The sequence below is a fragment of the Botrytis sinoallii genome (genome assembly GCF_014898435.1).
Source record: "Botrytis sinoallii strain Bc 23 chromosome Unknown BSIN_019, whole genome shotgun sequence".
Classification (NCBI taxonomy): domain Eukaryota; kingdom Fungi; phylum Ascomycota; class Leotiomycetes; order Helotiales; family Sclerotiniaceae; genus Botrytis; species Botrytis sinoallii.
In genome coordinates, this window is record NW_024066046.1 from 834,690 (window position 1) to 858,286 (window position 23,597).

General features: G+C 43.6%; 4 protein-coding genes across 4 annotated transcripts; 1 reads left to right on the forward strand and 3 right to left on the reverse strand.

Annotated features, from left to right (window-relative positions):
* Positions 1-408: 408 nt before the first annotated feature.
* Positions 409-3,167, reverse strand: EAF02_009410 (uncharacterized protein; the record flags this gene model as incomplete). Its single annotated transcript, XM_038905458.1, has 3 exons — positions 409-1,168; positions 1,260-2,344; positions 2,394-3,167. 3 exons carry the CDS (start codon positions 3,165-3,167, stop codon positions 409-411), a joined length of 2,619 nt encoding a protein of 872 aa, XP_038754911.1.
* Positions 3,168-4,027: 860 nt separating this feature from the next.
* EAF02_009411 (uncharacterized protein) lies at positions 4,028-5,768 on the reverse strand (the record flags this gene model as incomplete). The annotated part of the gene is made up of 4 exons (XM_038905459.1): positions 4,028-4,894; positions 4,941-5,087; positions 5,135-5,564; positions 5,638-5,768. The coding sequence occupies 4 exons, from the start codon at positions 5,766-5,768 to the stop codon at positions 4,028-4,030; spliced, it is 1,575 nt and encodes a 524-aa protein (XP_038754912.1).
* A 2,822-nt stretch (positions 5,769-8,590) lies between these two features.
* Positions 8,591-9,818, forward strand: EAF02_009412 (uncharacterized protein; the record flags this gene model as incomplete). Its single annotated transcript, XM_038905460.1, has 3 exons — positions 8,591-8,716; positions 8,803-9,657; positions 9,726-9,818. 3 exons carry the CDS (start codon positions 8,591-8,593, stop codon positions 9,816-9,818), a joined length of 1,074 nt encoding a protein of 357 aa, XP_038754913.1.
* A 1,323-nt stretch (positions 9,819-11,141) lies between these two features.
* EAF02_009413 (uncharacterized protein) lies at positions 11,142-23,098 on the reverse strand (the record flags this gene model as incomplete). Its single annotated transcript, XM_038905461.1, is given in 15 exon segments — positions 11,142-16,389; positions 16,441-16,521; positions 16,590-16,631; positions 16,693-16,770; positions 16,887-16,994; positions 17,068-17,115; positions 17,168-17,298; positions 17,353-17,472; positions 17,523-17,633; positions 17,721-17,786; positions 17,844-17,930; positions 18,006-18,059; positions 18,224-18,280; positions 18,340-22,533; positions 22,553-23,098. The coding sequence occupies 15 exon segments, from the start codon at positions 23,096-23,098 to the stop codon at positions 11,142-11,144; spliced, it is 10,971 nt and encodes a 3,656-aa protein (XP_038754914.1).
* Positions 23,099-23,597: the final 499 nt, after the last annotated feature.

Genomic DNA, 23,597 nt, shown 5'->3' on the forward strand with positions numbered 1-23,597 from the left:
TGATTCTACTTGCTCCATTTACTCACTCCATTACTGCATAACTTACATGTATCAACACTGGTCGGAATATGATATAAAGACATGGTATGTGTGTGTTTTGAATCGATTCATTCGTTTATGCAATCACTAATCCCGGGAGTATCATACCAGCTATCCATCCATCCAACGCGCTATCCATAAAAACGAGTATACTCATACAATACATGAACCCCAATGTGCTCGAACAAAGAGACCCGACCCTTTCATCCGCCATGCCGTGCAATGCCATGCAATGTATTTAGCAATCCATTCCCATCCCATATGAACCTAGCCTAGTCAAGCTTTCGTAATCATTATCTACACCTCACTCCTGTTTCCGTTCCCATTTTTCTTACACCCTCTACCTCCCATTCATACCACAACCAGTCCCTAACCAACCACACCTTTCAAGCTCAAACTCTCCAAGAAGCCCCCCAAATCCTCTTTCTTGACCTCCACCACACAATGTTCAAAGCTATCAATCCTGACCCTCGCATTCGTTTCCTCTACAACTTCTTGGAACGCATTTCCGAATTTGTTCCTCCCAAATCCCTTTCCTCTCTCCTGTTCATCTTCATCTTCGTCTTCTTCCTCTTCTTCTGATTCTGATTCCGAAGATTCTTCTTCCGTTTCGTCGTCTTCTTCATCATCTTCTTCTTGACCTCGCTCCGCTCGTGCTGCTTGTTTTGCCGCACGTTTGTCTTCGCGAATTTTGTCTTTGTTTTTCCTCCTCAAAGCTCTTGCCGCTTCTTTTTCTTCCTTCTTCTTCGCCTTTTCCCTCGCAGCCTTCTTATCGCCAAATCCCCATCCACCTATTCCACCCCCTCCACCGCCAGTACCCACAACCACATAAACACCCCTGGCTTCGTTTAGACCCGCCACGACCAACGGGGTACCTCTCCCACCATTTCCGAGCTTTCCTTTACTTTCTCTTTCTTGTTCGGCAATTGCTTCACCGATCCAGAGCGCGAGTTTAGTAAGCGCAGCTGGATGAGTGAAGAGTTGGACATCTGGACCATCTTTTACTACAGCCATGCGGAAGGCACGTAAATGTTTGATTTGTCGTTTTTCGATTAGTGAGGTTCCTGTGCGGAGAATTGCGCGGTGGAGATGTTGAGCTATGGGAAGCGCGAGTTTGAGTTCCTCGATTCTGTTTCGGTGGTGTAATTAATATTGAAATCTTGTCTTCTCGCATTTGGGGATAATGGAGGAATATAAAAAATCGATAGGGGGAAACCTACTTCTCGAGGGCATCATAAGCATCCCAAAACCTCCCAACCCATTCCTCACCCTCCAAAGCACCATCTTCATCACTAGTCTCCTTGGTCTCTCGACTTCGGTCCCAAGCACCATTCTCTGGAGTAGTGACTGCCTTCTTCCCAACCTCCAAGATAGATCCCACTACAACACCAACATCCTGAGCACTAAGTGTCGCCTTCCAACCCCAACTTCTGACGAAACCCCATCCTTCCTTTGAGCCTCCGCGATCCCTTCCATCTGTGTCTGCACTTGGGACAAGATCGTCTAGCCCATAAAGTTCCGAGTATTTTAGTAATTTTGTTCGAAGCCCCCGTTTAAGTTCCATATCCATATGAGTATAACTTTGCTTGCATTGAACAAGACTTACTCCCATCTTTGCTAGTAATTTGTGTAGTCGCTTTCGCCCACTATCTGACCAAATGTGTAATCTCGCTGACAAGTATGGGGAATGTAACATGCTATCATATAAACTCCAATGTCTAATAAGGAGAAATTTTGGCTCTGGTGATAGACGAATACTTGTGTCCGTTGGACTACGCGCTGTTGTCGGTATTATGCCACTATTCTCTGGTGACAAATTCCGATTCGAATTAAAAGCCGAGTCAGAAAGTTCTGGGGGATTAAGACGTCGTACTTCGTCTCGCAGAAGCTGTCGTGTTCGTGATCCTCGGGAGCCTAACCATCCTGACGGCGACGACTTTTCTGTAGTTACTGCGATTCCAATTGCCGATCGACCATATAATTCTTGAGAGCTGACTCCAACTATTGTCATCCAAAGTAGATCATTATCTTCTCTCCCCAATTCTGATGCTAAGGAATACATCATTGAAGATATGGGTTCGGAATATGATGCACCGAGATTATAATATGTTTGGAGAACCATTTCATTCTTCCGACGCAATTTTCGTAATCTTCGCCGCAATGCTCTCGGGGAGGGTGGTTTAGGGAGTTGTGCTGGCGAAGGCGATACGGACCGTGAATGTGAATCTGAGAATATTGTCGGATCGTTTAGTGATAGTAGTCCACGTTGAGGAGCACGAGTTGGAAATTCTGGAATTGGACTTGACTAGTATCATCGTTAGCAGGTATAGATTATTGAATTCTAGGATACCTACCGAGTTGCTCCTCCGCCTCTGCCGTGGTCGATCATCCTCGACGTCAGTATCATCTTCCTCATCTCGATCCGACCAAGACTTTCTCTTTTTCCCCGGCAGCTTGACCGGAGTTTCATCATTGCCATCACTTTCACCTTCCGTTTCACTGCCCTCACTATCATCTTCATTATCTTCCATCTCAGGCATTTCCACTAGTGCCAAGTATGCATCCTTCTCCGCTTTCATATCTTCTTCAATATCCCCGTCGTCGAAGACAATAATTCCTCCTTTGCCTGGCTTATAGTTTCTTGCAATCATCCCACCAACTACACCCTTAGGTGGTTCTGATATAATTTCCCCGCCTTCTACCTCATGCGATATCATTGGAAACCCTCCAAAGACATTCCCTAAATTCCAAGGCCGTCTTGCATCCACAACCCAAACCTCAACACCACCATAACTAGCTTCGTCTGCCTCGGAATCAAAACCCAACAACGCACCCAAGTCGACTAAGCCTCCAACACCCAAACAAACCACAACACCCCCACTACCTCCATGGTTTTCCATCATGGGTTGTATAACATTCTTCCCCGCTTTCTCCAGATCTCCATATCCAGCAATTGGTTGTATCTTGTGAGGAATATAATCACGTTTAAGAAGTTGGGTGAGGATTCGGCATCCGCATAGGGCGTCAGGTTCGAGAGCAACTAGTATAAGGACTGGCGGAGATAAGGGATGATGAGTCTTTTGAAGGTGGAGATATAGTGTGGCAAGTTGTGAGCGTGGTAAATACATGTTGAAAGATGCAAAACGCGTCAAATAATGTGCCAATTATGGCAGATTATATTGCACCTCTGCTGGAGTCAAATTCTAAGTCTGCGGTTCGTCTTTAAGTGTAGTTAGGGACGCGTTTCGATATTCGGAACTGGTTGGACTTATTGTGCGAAAGACGACATTGAAACTTTGTGGGTCTTGTATTTAGTACCAGAATCGAATTCTCGTATATTCAGATATCAAAATAAAATGTATTATCATGAATTATATTGGTTGTTAAAAAAATTGTGGGCGTTCTGAAATGTATGGTGTATCCGTAATTGAATTATCAGAAAGTCGCAATTTCACCTGGACGCGCTTTCGCTAAATTTCATGCAAGGTTGATTATTCTTTCACATCCAACCGCTCAACTCATTTCATTCCGTCTCATCTCTCAGACAACATGCTTTCACTTCATACAGTCATCAGCAGCAGCAGTATCATCATCTCCGTCCAACATGGTACTCTTACTTATATTTGTGAGAAATAATTGCCCATTCACTTGCTCAAAAGAATATACGGTGAATCGTTTGATCCAATCGTCGCAATTCGTCGCTCATCGTGCGAGTGAGAATATCATAAACAATGGTCTGGAACGGAGAGTAACTTACCTATCCATTACTCCGTTCACAAGTATGACTTTGAGAATCGCGAACTTCAGACGGCATACATCGTGGGTAGAGATTGAATGATTTGCTCGTTCTGGTCAGATCAATCGTATTCATCACGGTACACAGTGAGTAATGATATGCTGTTCATTTTCCGCTTTGACTCTAATCATTTTGACTTATCACCACAATCATTCTTCATATAATGAGGATATCTTGAAGGTAATTGCCCTCTCATCCGACTGTCTGCTCCTCTAATGCTCTGCTGCTCCCACTGCCATTATACAATTGAAATCCGGAATGAGGAAATTTCCCTTCGCTCCTGAGACTATATGTCCGAGGACTTTCTTCTTGCTTCTCCTCTTGTTTCTTCTTTTCGAACCTCTCGCGGAGTTTTCCCATCTTGATTTCATCTTCTTTCAGCCATTCCTCGGAGTGACCTTTGACCTTCTGTCCCCCACTCGACGCAGCGTCTGCGTTGATCCAATCTACCAATTCACGAACATACTCAGGCTCTCGTCCTTCATTTAAAGCATGAAAAGCTCTCCCGAACCCCTTTTCTATCACCCTAAGTCTATATTCTTCTCTCATTTCTTGCTCGCGTGGTAAGTATGCTTTGCCAGCGAATACAGCTGCGAGTGCAATGGCTTGGAACTCGAACAAGGAAAACGTCGATACGTAATATGCTGTACCGACAAATGCAAGTGTTGGATCTGGTATATAGAATATATCTTTGTGGAGATTGTGGACTTGCGTTCCGTCAGTTACAAGAACTGTGTCATCTGCTTCGGCTGGGGATAACAAATCGTTATGATACGGATCAAGAAACGGATATGAAATATGATATCCTGTGCAAACTATCACTTTTTCAATGTCACTAAGCGTTGTCCCATCTTTCAAGTGAGTGACCCCTCGACCTTCATTACCCGTCTCAAACTCAAAAGACACGCATTCTCCAACTCTCTTTGCGCTTGGAGGTAAAAAGCTGAGTGGAAGGTCAAATTGACCACCTCGGGTGGATTGATAAACCGTCTTGGCTACGCCGTTGACCTCCCTAGCAATGTCTGTCGAGGATACACTCCCCCCAATTAGAAGAACGTTCTGATAAAGTCAGTCAATGGTAGTGCTATTAGGTATTATTACTTACCTGGCCTGCAAGCTCTTGGGGTCTCCTGTATGCTTTTGAGTGCATAACCCTTCCAGGATGATTTCTCTTCCATTCCCTCAATCCTTTGATGTCAGGCACTCTATTGGCGTGATAGTGTCCACTTGCCACAACTACTTTGTCGAATGCCTGCCACGAGTCAGTATTCGCTTGCAGATGCTCACTCGGCAATTTACCTCTTCATGTTCCAAGAACTCCACACTTCCGTCATGAGTTCTGTTTAACAGCTTTGATTTCACAATCCATCTCCCATTTACTTTCCTGATCGTTTCGACTTTTGTATTGTACTTGAGGAAACGTTCTAGGTGAAATCTTTTGGCATAATCGTTCAGATATTCACCAACAACCTTCACATTGACGAAATCACCTGTGCCCTCCTTCCACCGATGGTCTTTCATTTCTTGGAGTTTAGTTGAGATGTTTGTTGTCAGACCAAAATATGCAGGACCTGGTGGTGCGTGCTTCAACTTAAGTATTTCTTCCTGGGAAAATTCTGATTGCGACGTAACATCCTCGCAATCTGAATCCGCCTCTGGGTAGAGGCCTGCAACTGATGGTAAAACTGATGGGTATCTGTATTCAAGCGGCTTCCTTTCATCGTATGCCCTAGCTCCTCGTATCAATATCAGTCTTTTCCTCGCAAGCTTTAAAAAGAAATTGATATAGAATCATAACTCACCAAACGCCTCCGGGTTTTGAAGATCGTTCATAAATCGTCACGTCAAGTCCATAATCTATGAGATGTCTCGCAGCCGCTAGTCCACTGACACCCGCACCGATCACAGCAACTCTTTCAAACTTCAAGCCCATGTTACGTTTATATGCTTCCAGGTCGAAGTGAATCCAATCCCACATTCATATTATGACAGGAAAATATATTTGACAAAGTTTCGTGTTATCCACGCGGGCACCATTGATTATTATACGAGAAACGTACCTTGACGCCGCTATCAGAATGCGAAGTAAACCCTTTTTTGAATGCGATCATGCATTGATATCTTTATGCTTTGCACTTATCCTTGATGGGGTCCTGAAATATTGTGTGATGCCTGCAGCCATTTCGCCATATTTCGCTTCCGCACACTGATTGACCAATAACATCGAGCATTTTGAAAACATCCCCCGCAAGGGTAGTAATGCGCTTGACGTGATTGCAGGCTTTCATAACATACCACGGATACAACGGGATCTACAAATGTTTCAAGAATGTCCATATATTTGGTGATTGTTTGGGAAAATAGCTAGCACGTGAGAAAGTCATAATGATATCACGTGATTAGTGGTACAACGACGACACTGTGTTTCCCAAAGGGACGGAACCCGATTCAGTTCTCCGTTTCAAACAACAGTGAAAAGCAATGAATGACTGCAGATTGAATCTCATGGTGGTACTGAGTCCAGTGCCATCGTACTCAATACTGTACAAAGCTTGTGCAGTGAATAGGCGGCCCAGAAACGGTGAACATTTTCTTCGCAATAGCAATTGCACCACGGCATTTGTAGATGCTATTGATGTCAACGCCTCTCGCGTCCAGATAACAGAGAATACGAATAGTTATATTAAGATCAAGTAAGTATATGCCTTTGAGATTGTACTTGACACGCCATGCAGCAAAGGGTTTCAATCTGAAGGGGTCTCTCTTGAACCACTACAGCTTTGCTGTCTGGTTCATCACTCCCACTTTTTCTCAAGTTTTGAAGATTTGCAATTTTCCAGTATGCTATGAGACTGGGTCCAAGTGGCAATGTGAAAGACGTGATGTTGATGATGGACGGAGATCAAAAGGATTTCTCGTGATACCAAGCCATATTCACTACTCGAACGTTTCATCTCGCTTTCTCAACAATTTGTTACAGATTTTTTCTTTTCAATTCGTCATCTGCCATCATCACAAACAATTAATCAAAAGGTCTCATTGTGCCGCCACGACGTCAAGTGCGATCTTTAGCTGAGTCTCTCATCCACTGGTCTCTTCGGTACTTCGAAGGCCATCATTCATGAAATTTGGCAGCCGTATTTTGCAACCACCAATACTGTCACAGCTGTATACTCACGATATTCCATACAATAACAAAAATTCAAACACAGCACTTCGTTTCGGCGGAATTGTTCCAAGTACACAGCCACCACAATCCTTCACAAAACATCACATTCATCTTCGTCTCGCGATCGCATTCACATTAAGCACAGTGCTTACCCTTAATCGCACGATGAATTCTACAATTTATCCATCGTTCATTGAAGACTCGGACCTCAGTGGTGCAAGTCATTCTGGAGACATGGCACAAATTCGTATTCTAATTAGATCATCTATAGTCTGCAGTGATGCTACTCATTTGCGCAGTGATTGGTACAGCATGTTTTTTCTCTATATGGGAAAGACGCAACTTGCTATATTTTCACTTGTAGGCTTTGTAAGAATGGGAGATTTGGGGTTGGGAAGGAAAGGGAGGAGGATGGATTGAAACGCAGACAACTTGCAGGAAGTGATGCATAAAAAGGCGTTTGGGATAAAAGTTATCTTGTTTGAGCTATGCACTTATGATGCGGAGCTACTCATTTGGAGAAAGTCGTGGGTAGTTTCTTTGGAATCTGACAAGCTTTATGGTTATCAGGTGTCCATGATATCAAGAATATGCCAATCACCAATACACAAGGTCATAGTTGGTTGATGTGTTCTTTCATTTTCCATCGGGGTACACTAGGGAGGAGTCTTCTTGTCCATCTGTGAGACAACAACCTATTTAGCTAGGAGGCAGAGTTAACAAGTTTCTCTTCCACATCACTCTCACTATCAAGGACTTGCAAAAGAAAGTTGTGAGCAATTCTGATTTTTATTATTGTGCTTGTGGCAGTGATTCTGTTTGATATCAAATCTGGTGACTCAGAAACACGAAAAAGGAATACATTGAGTAACTTACTCTATGTAGTAATACCTATTTTCTCTCACTTATATTTATCTTCATCAACACAATCGGCTATCTATCAATATATATATATATATATATATTGTAGATTTTAAAAAGCTGACAATGGCGGGGAATGCTCAAAGGCTGTTCCACTTATGTTCTGGAGGTGGACATTGTCAGTGAATACCACAACATTCAAGATCATGTTAACCAGATGAATTCTATCTATAAAAGATATTTTCTCCAGTTCCTTGCTATTCTTTCTTCTACAACTCTTTATTATCGGCATCTGGTCCTCATAAGACATCTTCTTCAGATTCTTCAGTATCTTCCATTATATACATCCTTTCTTGAATCAAACATGGACAGAAGATTGTATCATGTAAGTTCTGGCTATGCCATGAATTGAAAATTGACACTTATCAATGGGTTCGTTCAAGAATTATATTGTAAGACTACACAATCTCGATCCAAGAGGCATTTCCTTTCGAATTCCTTCTACTTTTTCTTTGCAATCTTCACCCTTCCTATCCGAAGATAGACCAGGAAGATACTGGTCTATCCGAAGGTGAAGCTGTCGCGTCAACAATAATTATTCCGTTCCGAAGCGATCCTCTTTCCATAACGATCTTGACTCAGCTTCTTCTTCTCAACAAAACAACTTCGAACAATAACAACTTTTTCCATCCATTGATCAATAAGATAGATCGATAGCAATTAACATGGACAAAGTCAAAGTAACCATGGAGGAAGAAGAGACAACGATTCCAAACAAGGAGGAGCAAAAGTTGACTCAAATCCATGATGATTACAAGAATCCTGGTGCTGTTGCTGAATGGGAGGATTTTGTAAGTGAATCCGAGAATCCAATCCAGAATTCAACTATTTTTCCCTTGTCCCAGAAATCTATACTAACTCCTGATGTTAATTATAGTTGAAGTCGGCTCACTACAGTGCAGTTCTTCCTGCAGGATATCTCGAAGTTCAAAAGCTCCAAGATGACCCGACATTCTGCATTCAAACCTTCCTTAACCCATTGGAGATGGAAGCTCGGTGCGCAACTCTTATCACACAATTCCATGCTTTCAAGGGCATTGCCCAGCAAACTCAACTACGTGTGTCCGATCTTGCTTACTACAATCTTGCGCACGACACTGCCGAGACCGAAGTTTGGCGTGGAATTCTCAACTTTCGTCTACCCGATGCAACATACCTCAAAGCTGTTCCTCAATCTCAAAAATGCGGAGACGGCTCCATGGAAGATCATCCTGCTAAGGAAAGCTGGCACCCGGTCTTTGGCCACTTGGTTCGTCCTATTCCTCGAGAGCCAAGCCTGAGAAGCTGGGGATCGGAAGGTGATCTTGCTGCTTTTCGCTGCGAGGGCACTTCTGCAAGACTCACGCGCGCACCCACTTTTGGTAGTAGCACTGCTTCAGATCGCCAATGGGTCTCGAATGTCCTAAACGGTTACCTCAACGTTTCGGACGAGTGGATCGTACACGATGAGACTGGATCAACTTCTCGTGGTCGTTCAGAGAGCGTTATCAGCAATTGCTCTGCACTCATCAACCATGATCACGAGTGTACCGCTCCCTCGAACCTCTTCCCTGCTTCGCCCGTCATCAACCTTGGTCCTGCTCCAGCTGCAACAGTTATTGAGTATACTGGCCCCAATCCATCAGCAACCCTCGACCAACGTCTTGATGACCACGTCGATGCACCTATCGCCAGCGAGGAGGGAGACTTGGAGAGTGCTAGCCGTCGCAGAGTTGAGCGCCCCTACCTCATCGTAAGTTCTTGCCATTTACCGCTTTACTGCCATCTCTTTATTCATTGCTAATTCTATGTGTCTTCTAGATCTTCGTAATTGTCATGACCTGCTTCGTTGCCGGCCCAACTGCTGCTATTATTGGAGCATTTGTTTTCGCTGCTAGAAGAGGTATCCTTTAGTTTTTGTCATTAGATTGATGATTGATTACAACAATGGGACGAAATTATGTAGTGGTTAATATTCAGGTAAGAATTTATGAAGTATTCAGCTGATAATTATCGGCTGATTACTGCTTCTTGTTTCTTTAAGGTCTAGTTAAGGAATGTGTTCAACAAGCTGGTTAATTAGGATGGTTTTTTAACTTATTGTATCTCGGCTATTACATGGCAAATTAATAATTCACTATTATGTTTTTAATATCCTTCATTGATGAATGGCTGCTAGGTGAATGTGCTATCTACAATTTGTCGCTGATATTGATGAAATATACACAATGAGAGATATTGATACAAACAAACAATCACAAACACCCATCTAGTGATATTCAGTCAGATATGATCAATATTAGGTTTGATTCATGAACTAAAGATACTTATCTCTTATTTCCTGCATGTCATAATCCAGGTGTATGGCTCCCATTTGAAGATCATGAAAGTTTGCTATGTATGTTCTTTCATTCACTTTGAAGAATGATAAAACTCATCGCATGCTCTCTTCGACCACAGTTTTGAAGTACCAAGTACTGACTTAGTGAACTCAGCCACCCCTCTTAAATATTTCAAACGGTATATCTCAAAATTCTCCGATCCCCACGATTACTATAGATGCACTTCTCAACAGCTCCAGCTTATCGTTGCTAAATGTCTAAATCTAAAATAGATATCAGGAAGGAGCTATCTAAGCTTTCGATCTATGAACTTCACATATTACTACTATGTAAGATATTTCAAGGATTTATCTCATTATTCATAGCCAGTACCCAAGTATACTTGATTCAAAACAATATAGATCTTCATCTCCAATAATTTCAAAGACAGATTCCTCTCAAATTCAAATCAATCAAGAAACGAGATTTCCGTGTAGTTCTGATGATATTCGGTTTGCACTCGAAGCCAAGTCACTGCATGATGAAAGGAAATTGCAATGTAAAGAACTTCTCTGGATCTCACAAAATTTCTCTTCACATTCCGGGAGATATTAACAAATGCTCGTTGTTGAAGTCCTTCTTTGAAAATATAAAACTGACTATTAGACAGCATCGCTACGGATAACAAGCAGAAACTCCGACACAACTCCAAACTCCCTATTTACAAAAGCCAAAACCCAACAAAAATCATTAAAAAATCATCCAATTCCCGACATTCATCCACCTTGTTATTAACATCAAGTGCCAATCATCGTTCATTGCCCATCGCTCGTTCAATCACATTTTCATTCCAACCGCATCTCGCACTTTCTAGTCTCATTTTCTCTCCAACTCAAGCCTGACCTCCACCTGTCCCTCAATTGCCCTTCTTCTTACCCCTCTTACTCCTCCTCTTCTTCGGTACTCCTGCATTTACATTTCCACCTGTCCCCTCGTCCAGTCTAAATTCTCCCTCCAATGGCGTTTGTACCTCGCTGCTTTCTCCGCTCTCTAGCTGTAATTCTCTTTCTTCAAGAGGTGTTTGAACCGGACTACTTTCCTCACTCATGAAATCAAATCGATTATGATCAAATGGTGTTACAGCCTCAAAGTGACTTTCTTGTTCGTATTGAGGCTGTTTTCCGATCGATCTATTCTCAGCGGGTCGAGGAAGAGAAGTACTGAAATGCTCTTGATATGTCGGGATATTGAAACGTTCTTGTTGAGAAGGAGCTGAGGATGAGGATTCGCCACCTTCAAATCGACTCAAAAGATCCTTCACATTACTACTTCTCTTTTGGTTTCCGTATTCTGGAACTTCCTCATGAGACTCTCTAGCTGGATACGTACCCTGTAGACCGAATCTAGATCCTTGCGAAGCCCCCAAAGAGCGCACTGGCTCACCATATCTATTCGTTGAATGACCATACTCATTTCCAACATCTGGAACTCTGCTCGACCTCCCAATAGAACCCGGAATTTTAGTCGGGGAATGACCAAAATTGAATCCCTGTGAAGAACCCATAGATTTTCCTAGTCCAGGCTCATCATGTCCATATCTAGAATAGCTACTCTGTTTTCTCAATTCAGGGCTGTAGCTTCTACGCATACTATCTGACGATCTTTGGCTCGCGATTGGCAGTCGTGACGGTGCGGGAGATCGCATCGACTCATTATATGAAGGATATGTGGTCTCAGGAGTTTCGCGAATCGTTTCAACACGTTCTGCTCCTCTGATTGGCAACCCGAAATTCATACCTTGGGAAACAGGTCGTGATTCGTCATATGTAGGAAATGTTTCGGTTGAGATTTTTGTGGTTAAAGCTGTTGATGGAGTTGCTGGAATGGTATCTTGATATGACGATTGATATGTGGGCGTTATCGGCTGATCTTGTTGGGGCTCAGGCTCGTTGTAGTGGACTTCTTGAGTTGGATAGGACTCCGAAAGGTATTCTTGAGAGTAGCTTAGGCTAGAGTATGTAGGCATTGATCTCAAATGTTGGTTGTCATCTTGCTCGTTGATGGAAGTACGTGTATCGTGAGCAACTTCTTCATGGCTTGAATATCTTGGTTGTGGTATAGATCTACTAAAGCTGGTTCCTTGGAAGGGGTAAGAGCCTCTTGATTCATAGCCTGAAGCTGCTGGTCCCGGTTGAAATGACTCCATATCATCTTCCGAGTCCGAGTAAGTCTGTGTATTTAGAGCAGGCTCTTCATAGTCATAGTCGTAGCCGTAGCCTGTGTATCTTTGCTCCGCTGAAATTTCAGGCTGACTGAACTGGGCCTCGTGATTTGAGTCAGTTCCGGTAATGACAGGGCTAGTTTCTGACTCTTGTTCTGGCTCTAGTTGCTCGGTAGCCGCGTATTGACTGGCAGTGGCTCTCGGGTCGAAAAAATCATCTCTCTCTAGCCTGTGACGTTCTGCAGTGATCGCTGGCTCATTTTCCTGGGAATAGATGGATTCGGTATTTTCAGGTTGTAAGTCATCCTCGAATCCGGTGACAAATTTATTCCCCGATATGTGTTGGTTATCAGACATGACTGGAGCTTCTCTAGAGTCTTCCGCGAATTCTAGCGTATCTTCATTTGAAACATGGGAGCTGTTTCGAACAGCTTCATTCTCGATTGGGAAAAAATCATCGAAAGATTGGTAACTTTCATGTTGCTCTGGAAAGTTTTGGACAGCAGGATAGTCCTCCTCTAGGATAGCTTGCTTTTTCTGGAATGATGGGCTCGGGAGAGGAATCTCGGAAGCGATTTCATCCTGGTTTGACTCGCCATCATGTTGGTTTTCCTCGATGGCTGGAGCTTCTCCGTAATTCGACGTAGTTGATAAAAATTCTGCTGAAGGTTTTAATCCTTGTAATCTGTCATCGGGAGTATCATATGGCTCATCCCATTCGTTATCATCGGTTGTTTCAGATTTAGGACTTTCAGGGACCATAAGATCAGCCCCTAATTCGTTGTAATCTTCAACATTTTCTTGGTCGACTTCACGATCCACGGAGTGAGCATTCTCGTCAACTTTGGAATCGATGTCTCTTGGGGTTTCTTCTGAGAATGGCTCTGATCCAACAATCTCGAAATGCTCCACTGAGGGGCTTTCATTCTCTATTTCATCACCTCCACTTTCCACATCTTGGGTACTTTCGTTAATGAAATTCAACTTAGAGGGCAAACTTTCTTCGGAAGGGTAATCTTCGAGTGTCATTACGTCTCTTGGGGTTTCCTGTTCAGACTCCCCGAAATACTGCTCAGGGTTCATCTCTCCTTTCCATTTTGGCTCCTCTGTTGTGAGTTCTCCAAGGACTGATTCTGATTCAAGTTGAATAGGCAAAGATTCATCTTTCTCATTGTCCGACGATGGTGCAACATGCTCACTCAACCGTGTTTTCTCGAAGCTTTCCATCTCGGGTTCTACGTGAGCTTCAGAAGGTGTTGATTCTATGTCTAACACCTGTTCCTTTTCTCCAGGTGAAGCTGCAGCTTGGTCAGGCGCAATTTCGTTGCTCTTGATTTCATTCTCAGGCTGCTCGGCTATTGACGGAATTTCAAGATCTGTTTTTTCATCCTCGGAAGGAATTACTGGATGGTTTTCTGGTACGTTTTCATCCTCCGCAATCTGGCTCTGACTTTCGACAACATCCTCGTGGGTGGCTAGGGTAATTTCGTCGAGGTGTTGCAACTCGTCTGCGGTTAAGATATTGGTAGACTCGACCTCATGACTCCCAGATTCTGCAGGAATAGCATCTTCTTCGAGATCGTTAGATGATACGACATGTCTTTCTAGATTTCCTTCCGGGCTAGTGTCGCTTGAAAGGTCCTCATCAGTCACAGGAACCTTTTGCTCTACCTCCGGCTCAGTTACATCAGCCTGGGCTTGTTCATCCTCAATTCGATCTCTAGAAGTTTCCTGGTCTTGGACTGGTGTTTGTGCTTCCGCGACCTGAGTTGATTCTTCAGCATCTTGTTCAACATCTAATTCCTTGGTCTGATCCTCGTGAATTTTTGCCGTCTCTACAGGAGCATTTTTTCTTTCCTCCTTCTCAGCCTCAGCTAAAATTCTATCCATCTCCGCGTTCAAGGCAGCAATCTCCTCACGGGCTTTGATATCTTCAGGATCTTCATAGACAACCGACTCTGATTTTGGCTGGCTTTCAAGAACTGAATCTTGGCTGGGTGTCTCGGCAATCTGTTCGTCGATTTCTGTTGGTTTTTCTGCATCTCTGATAGTTTCGAAATTTTCATGACTTATATTTTCGGATGTTAGTTCGCTTTCAACGATTGATTCTCCCAGGGGAATGTCGAGAATTTCCCTCTCAGTCGGCAGAGATTTGTCGCTATCGTTGGCTACGATCTGGCCTTCTTCGCTTGATCCTAAGCCATCAGAGATATTCTCGTTCACGACTTCTGGCTCAGGACTGCTTTCTAATGGAGCTTTGTCGACACTTTCCTCTTCAGCGGGGAATTGAACTTGGTTCTCAATGACTGATTCTTCCATAGGCACCTCAACAGTATGATGTTCAGCTGGTTCAAGAGGTTCATGGTGGCTGGTAAACTCCTGAGCTTCCCCACTCGATTCTGGCACAACGGGGCTTTGATCCTCAACCACCGGCTCTTGAACAGTTTCTTGCGGCGATATTTCCGGGATCTGAGCTTCATCACCCGCTTGCGGCTCTTCACTATCCATACCTGCAGCTTCCGGTTCACTAACAGGAGGTTCCACGGACTTCTCTTCACTCTCGAATGGGATTTGCGTTTGATCACTTGACTCAATTGCTGGTATCTCGGTTTCAGTAGTTGAATCTGGACTTTGTTCATGAGAGACTTCGATGGGTATCTCTTCAGCCTCGAGAGATGCATGCTCACTGCTGGATTCCTGGCTGTCTGTTTCGAGAGTCTTTTCTCTATTATCGACAGATGGAGTTAGATCTTCCAAGTTTTCATGTTCCTCGGGGATTTCTTCGCTGTCAATTGGAGGTTCATCTTGAGTTTTCAACTCGGGAGCGTTTTCTTCAGTCTCAACAGCTAATTGTGGGATTCCTTCCTCGTGTGGAGGTTCAATGGCTTCTGTGAGCTCGCTAGAGATATCTTCAGTGGCATTTTCGGTAGCAGGAATTTCCACTGATTCTTGTTCGGTTTCAACGAGATGTTGATCATGGGAGTTTGAATCAGGAACAGACTTCTCTTTTTCGACAACCGGCTCGGAAACGTTTTCTTCCTGCACGGTTTGTGAAAGGTTCTCGGCAGCTTGTTCGGGTACTTCCTCGCTATGAGGTTCCCCATCTTCCACTTCCAAGTCTTTCAACTCAGTCTTGGCAGGCTCTTCATCTTGGTCGTTCATACCCGAAACGGGTACCTCGGTTTCGATAGGAGTGTCGGGATTGCTTTGATCATGAGCGGACTCAATATTTTCCTCCGCCTGGTCCGGTGTCTCTTCATTTTTAGGCTCCGCAACCTCCGTTTCCAAATCCTTTGCATCAATCTCGGCAGGAACCTCATTCATATCGTTTGAATCTAGAAGGGGTGTCTCGATCTCCGCGGCTGACTCTGAAGACTTATCCTCTTTCGACGTGTCAACAGCACTTTCCGCGTCTTCGGTGGGAAGATTCTCATCCTTAGGTTCCAAATCGTCCTTTTCCAAATTGACTTCATTACTGTCGACCGGATGTTCTTCAGCCAATTTTTCTATCTCCCCTTCCTCATCAACATTTTGCTCTTCTTTGGACGGCTCAATGACTTCAGACTCTGTAGATATTTCCAAGCTATCCGCGGGTGCTTCATGACTTGCTTCGGGTACTTGAGTAACTGCCTCAACATCGTGATCTGTAAGAACGGGGTTTTCTTCGATTTCGACGGGAGGATCAGCGGAACCAGGTACATTGGCCTGCTCAGACTCCGGAACAGGTTTGTTTGCTTCCAGAGAAGAAGCATCCTCCGAGTGCGCCGGAGGTGTATCAATCAAGACTTCTGGTATAGGAGTTTCGGTGGGAATTTCCTCTAAACTTGGCTCACTAGATTCCTTAACTTCGGGGAGCTTTTTTTCTTCTTCCGCCGGAGGTGTCTGTTGCAAGTCTGCAGTCAAATTTTCATCTGACTCCTGCAAAACAGGTTTTTCGACAGGTCTTTCGATTATCAGCTTAAGCCATCATAGAAGAATATCAAAGATGTCTTACTTATCTTCCACAGCCTCTAAAACTTCCTCGCTAGGGCTCACATCCTCAACTGCATTGTCTGCAACTATTTCTTTCGTTGGTCTATCATTATATTAGTATGGACACAATGATTTTGTATCAAATTGATCAGTCCAAAGTTATCAACTTACTGCTCTTCCTCCACAGCAACAGGCGCTATCTCTTCAGTGGATCTTAATTGTGCGTTAGAATCTTGTATCTAGCTCCCAATTTATTCTCAAACAATCAACTTACTTCGAATCGTCATCGCCTAGATCTTCATTTTGCTGTACTTCAGCACTCTCACTCTCAGCAAATGCTTCCTCCTCAGACCTATGATGATGTTGTGTTAGCCTAACTCCTCTGATTTCCCACTTTAGACCTGGAAAAGAAATCTTCCGATCGTCACTCAATCACCAATGGCCCAAATCAGACGAAAAGAAACTTACCCTTCCACCGCAACAGTCTCTTCCTCACCAGGTATCTTCTCAACGGCAAGTTGTCTTTCGGGAGCCAATTCGTCCTTGAATAGTTCTGTGACATCGCTCTCTTCAGGTCTACATCGACGAATCTTCAGGTCAATTCCCCTCAATTATGTTTTATGAAATTTCAAGAATTGTTTTGACTTACATTGGTTCTTCTGCTGTATCGTTTACTTGAGGCGCTTCGTCTTCGGGACTTTAGGTTTCTTAGTACTATGCAATGCTAAAGTTATCCTGATGTAACTTACGTATCCTGGGCCAAACCCGATTGTTCAATTGAATTTGGTGTGACACCATCAATTTCTGCTTCCTTCGCAAGAGTTTCGGGCTCCTGATTATCGTTACTTGCTGAAATTTCAACTTCTGGATTGGGTTCAGACTAGAGAAATTGGTTAGTCACATAGGCAATTATGTTTGTAATAGGGAAATTTACAGAATCCTCAGAGGTTACTACAGGCTCAGATTCCTCTTGAGGGATTGTCTCTTCGCCAGAGAGATCTTTGCCAGTCTGTTGGGATTCAACAGCTGCTGTATCTTCCGTCATTTCCATAGTCTATAGGTATTGTTAGTTCACGCCCCCGCCCCGCAATATATGAGTCTTACAGCTGGTTCCGGTTCCTCTTCTGTTGGGTTCGGCTCTTCAAAAACAGCTTCCTGTGTTGGAGCCTCCGCTTCGATGGGTGTCGGTTCCTCGTTTGGAACTTCTTTCTCAACCTGAATCACAGGTGATTAGCTGCTTGCCTTACGACAAAGCTTTCATCTCACGAGATGGGCTTGAAGATTAGATTTATAGTATCTTACAGCTTCTGGCTCTGGCTCTGGTTCCTGGTCTACTGGTGTATGGTCTGGATTTTCGTTGAGGTCGACCTACAAAAAATATCAGATGAGCTTCTATAAAACACACGGTCGTTGATTAGAACTTACCGTCTTCTCAGTATCTGTCACAATAGCTTCTGGTTCTAGCTCTGGCTCTACTAAAGTTTCCTCACTGGCGGTCCTTTCGTTGTCCGTCTGAAGTTTTTGTTAGTGAAATACTCTAATTCGACATACTCATCAACAGGGATGTAGGATTGATGATGGACTCACAGGGAATTCGGGCTTCAATTGTGCTTCCGATCCCGGCACAACTTGTTCTTCGACCTTTTAAATCGTCAGTAAACTATACAATCTGGCTTTCCAAAAAGCTAAGACTTACTGGAGGTTCCAGGTTTTGTCCTTCAGACTCTGAAGCTGCATCCTCCTCCACCTGAGTTTTGTTTTAGCATCTCACAATATCCTCAATCACTATTAGCACCATGACTTACAGGTGCTTCTGGTTCTATTACCGGTGATTCTTCTTCAATAACCTCAAGTTCTTCGGCCTATGTGATCTTATCAGCATTTTATCTCTCCTGAGACATCAGGAACGTGGATGACTTACCGGAGCTTCCAGCACTTCTACATCCCGTTCAACTACATCACTTACCTCACCATCCTTGTCTTCCACTTCATCAATAACTTTCATAACGCCCGCCCCAGCAATCCCGCCCAAAGTAAGTCCCGCAATCGTTCCCTTCAATCCATCGTGATTTTCTTTAACCAAGTCTCCATGTTCCCTAATCAAATCCCCATGTTTTAAAAGACTTTCCTCCTGTTTGGTGGAACTTTCATCTACAAGTTTCCTCAATCCGTCAATATCAATTTTTACTTCATTATGCTGTGATCCGGCGTCTTCTTTCAGACCTTCCAACAGACCTGTATGTGTATTTATGACTTCAGTAATACCATGGATAGGAGCAATTGTTTCCTTAATTTCGCTCAAGACTGTTGTGTGCGAAGTATGCGACTCGTTAGATGCCGTTATTACTTCCTTGATTTCATTCAAAATTGTCGTGTGTGAATTGTGCGAATCATTAGATGCAGTTGTTCCGTTCTTGATTTCTGTCAAGGCTGTTGTATGTGAGGAATGGACATCTTTAATTTCGCTCAAGACTGTTGCAAGGGAAGTATGTGACTCATTCGATGCTGTCGTTGCGTCCTTGATTTCACTCAAAGTGATCGTGTGAGAGGCATAAGCATCTTTCATTTCCCCTAAAGTGGAATTTTGGGATTCAAGGATTGTGATAATGGTTGTGAGTTGGGTATCTAGTGCATTTGCATCAAGCACCGGTGGTGATGTTGATTCAGAGGTAGCATCTGGCGACGACTGTGTTGAATGTATGGATTTCAAATCTTCCAGAGCAGCAGCGTGAGAAGTGTGAGAGTCATTCGATGCATTGATTGCTTCTTTGAGTTCACTGAGAGTAGCTGTGTGCGTAAGAATTGCGTCATTTGAGTTGGCGGCTGCATCTCGTATCTCTGCTAGTGTACTGGTGTGAGTATTATGAGATTCATTAGAGGCGCTTATTGCATGCTTGAGTTCGACCAAAGTAGCAATTTGCGTGGCGTGTGCGTTACTCAAGGAGGCTGCTGCATCTCTAATAACTCCTAATGTAGAAGTATGGGTGCCATGGGATTCATTCGAAGCATTGGCTGCATCCCTGATTTCTCCAAGAAGTGCCGCATGGGTCGCGTGAGAATCATTTGAGGCACTAGCTGCATCTTTGATCTCACTCAGGGTCGTGTTTTGCAATCCATGTGCTTCCATTCCAGCATTAGTCGTGTCTTTGATCTCTCCCAAGACCACATTTTGGCTTTCAAGCGTCGCAATAACTGCGTTAATCTGGGTCTCCAATCCGCTCAAGTCAACAGTAGCGATCGGTGCTTGGACTGCTTCAACAGGATCAATTGATTTGTTCCTGTTTTGCTCAGATGAAATAGAAATATTCACTGCTGTCTGGAGTTCAAGCAATGATCTATCCAACTTTTCTTGTGAATCATTACAAGTATGTAACGCAGTAAGTATCTCATCACTGACATCCGATTCCTTGAGAGTATTGAAAGCTGCAGAATTACCTTCCTGTAACTCATGCAATGCTGTCAAGATCTCATCACTAACATCCGCGTTCTTGATTTCTGTGAGTAGATTGGTGTGGCGATTAAGGGTAGTCAGTATCTTAGGTAAAGAATCGTTGGCAATTTCGGAGGAATTTGTGGCATTAGTAAGAATATTTGATTTGAGCTCATCCAGAATTTCTGTATGTGCACTCAATGTACTCTTGATAGCTATGATGTGTGGTTCCAGCAAATTGTCTACTACCATTGCATCCATATCATTTTTGGCAAGGGTCTCAGACTTTATCTCTTGCAGCACACCCATGTGAGCATCAAGTGCACTCTTAATCGCCGTAACATGTGGTTCAAATGAATCGAGGGCAACATTATCTCTTGATGTCGAAGGCGGAGCGGAATCGTTGTTCTTTGATTTGATTTCATCCAAAGCTTCTGTGTGTAAATCTAGCATGCGTGTCAGAGAGCTAAATTTGTCGTCAAATGCTGCTGTATTCAGCTCCGTTTGTCCCGTAGTCGGTGTGAAATCCTTCGCCTTGATTTCTTCCAATGCTGCAGTGTGTGATTCCAACATGGTAGTGATAGAACCAAAATGTTTGTCAAGGATTTCGATGGTATTTTCTGCGGGTGTAGAAGCATTGGAAGCACCATCTTTGGACTTGATCTCATCCAATGCGGCTGTGTGTGCTGCTAATATACCGGTGATTGAACCGAAATGTGTGTCAAAGGCATCCATATTGATTGCTGCGGGTGCGCCACTAGACTGTACATCCTTTGATACAATCTCATCTAAAACTGCACGATGGGCATCCAGAGTCGAAGTGATTGGACTTAAATCAACGCTGTTTGTAGTGTCCTTAGCCTTGATATCCTCCAAGGCTATAGTATGAGCTTCTAACAAGGTCTTTATTGGGCTGAAATCAGTAGATGGTAAATCTTTCGATTTGATTTCATCCAAACTGATAGTATGAGCTTCTAATAAGGTAGTTATTGGGCTGAAATCAGTAGGTGCTGGATCTCTTGATTTGATCTCATCCAAGGTTGTAGTATGAGCTTCTAACAAGGCAGTTATTGGACTGAGATCAATGCTGTTTGTAGTGTCCCTAGCCTTGATCTCATCCAAAGTTGCCGTATGAGCTTCGAGCAAGGTAGTTATTCGACTGAAATCTGGACTTCCTCCTGCGTCTTTTGATTTGATATCTTCCAGCGTTGCTGTATGGGTTTCAAGCATTGAGATAATTGGAGCATTATCAGCAGGTGTTAGATCTCTCGATTTGATGTCCTCCAAGGTTGCACTGTGAGCTTCTAACAAAGCAGTTATTGGACTGAAATCTGGATCCCCTCCTGCAGCTCTCGATTTAATATCCTCCAAGGTTGCAGTGTGAGCTTCAAGCATCGAGATAATTGGACTGAAATCAGGAGGTGCTAAATCTCTCGATTTAATCTCATCCAATGCCACTGTATGTGCTTCCAAGGAAGTAGTAATGGAATTTAAATGGCTATCAAAAGCACTGGCGTCAATTCCTCCGGATCCAGAAACACCATTCGTCTTGATTTCTTCCAGAACAGCAGCGTGCATATCCAACTTTTCGATAACAGTTCCTATATCCTTCTCCAATCCTCCCAAATCAACAATTGCACTTGCGGTTGGAGATTCAGGAGGTGGAGTTGGCAGGGCCTTGATGCTTTCTAATGCAGCTGCGTGTGAAACATGTGATTCATTCGATTTTTGAACTTCCGTGAGGATTGCTGTGCTTGCTTCTATTAAGCTGTCCATCTTTGTCTCAAAGGGTGCTAGATCGATTGCGGTGGATTGTTCTGGTGGCGGCGTGATACTTTTGAGGCTTTCTAGAGCAGCTGCATGAAGAACATGCGAGTCGTTCGACTTTTGAACTTCCGCCAATATGGCTGCACTTGTGTCCGATTCCTTCATGCTCTCGAGCGCAGCCGTATGCTTCCCATGTGCCTCATTGGATTTCTGTACTTCCATCAAGATCGTTTGAAGTGTTTCCGCGTCTGCTGATGTTGGAGTCGGTTGGGTTGATAGATCCACAGGTTGTGTATTTCTCTCTTTGAGCTCTCCCAAAACTGTGGCATGTGCCTCATGTGACTCATTTGATTTATGTATACCAGCCAATATTTCAGTACTGTTATCAGCTTCCTTGATCTCTCCCAATATCTCTTTCTGGGCGTCGAGTGTTGACTGTAGAGCATTGATTTGTTCCTTCAATAGTCCCAAGTTATCATTATGTGACGAAGTTCCTGTTTCCAAACTATCCTTCAAGGCTTCTAATTTAGAAGAAATAGTTTGAAGAAGCTCAACATCACCCCCACTACCATTGGAAGCCACAGCCCTCGTCTCTAAAATGGGCGTTTCTCCAGTCAGATAATCATTGATCGCCTTTACCTTTACTCCTAGATCCGGACCAATTCGAGTGATGACTACCCTGACATTTTCCTGCAATTGATCTATTTGCGTTTGGATCACCGAAGTCTTGGTATCATTCTTGTCTGAGCTTTCTTTCAAACTATCCAAGCGTTCGTTCGATGACAATAAATTATTTATCTCCGCTATTCCTTCTACCACCTTCCCTAGTTTATGATTATTCAAGTCCAACGAGTTCGATATTTCGGTTAGTTTTCCGGCAGTGTATGTGAGGCCTCGGTTGAAGAGGGGTCTTGATTCCTGGTTGGAGGTTGAAAACAGGTGTACCAGTCCCAGGGGCCGAATTATCTGGTATGGGCAGTGGTCCCTCGTCTGCTACCGGGTGTGAAGTCAGGGCGCCGTGGATACTAAGTCTTGCTTGGCTTGGAGTTGTTGCTCCTTCTTCATCTGCCATTGACTCCAACTTTAATAAAACATGATCCACACTATTGTTGGTCCTCTTCAGGAGTAGCTCATGTTGTAGAACTGCATTAACAACTGGCTCGATTGTATCTAAAGCCGTTTTAATTTCGGGCTTGAGCAATTTGGCTATGTGTGAAGCAAGTGCAGCCTGGAAATCATCTCCAGAGATAGCTTCATCGATTATCCGTCGGAGGAGTTCCGGATCTGTTGGACTACCCCCGGAGAAGCTCGCATGCTTGGAACTGGTAGAATCCTGAGATTTCTTTCCTTCAAACGATGCCCGTATCCGATGCGATAGGGGAGGTCGCGAATTAGTCGGCATTCTTCGTGTACCCTCTCCTCGTGATTTTTCTTTCCTGAGACTACCAGAAGTACCAGCAGAAGGTTGAAGATTAACTGGCATTGGAAAAATTAAACAAATAGTAAAACGAACGAAATAAACTTAAAGATGAACACTTGAGACGATTGACGTTCAAGAAATAATAATATTAGAGAGCTGCCTTACTATTAATCTTACCTCTTTACCATGTCCCCAGTCCGCATATATATCAATTTGAACACTTGGAATATATAAAACATGGTTGTATAGCACGGATGACTGTTGATTCATGCGTAGTTAAACGTTGAACTGAATACTAAGTGGTTGAAAGGAGGTGAGGGAAGCAAGAGCAAATAATGTGTTGTTTTCGAGTGGAGTCAAATGAATGAATGATGTTTCTTTAGGCGCTCTCGCTTTACCCGTTACCTTTGCAGTGCTTTGGTACTTCACCGGGAACTGGGGTGCAGCCCAATGCCGGCCTTCTCCCCTCGAGCGATCATCCCTTCATCTGATGCCGTACACGTATTACGATTAAGGTTGTGATTAGACGTTGGCGAAATGTATTGTTATGAAAAGTTCGGAT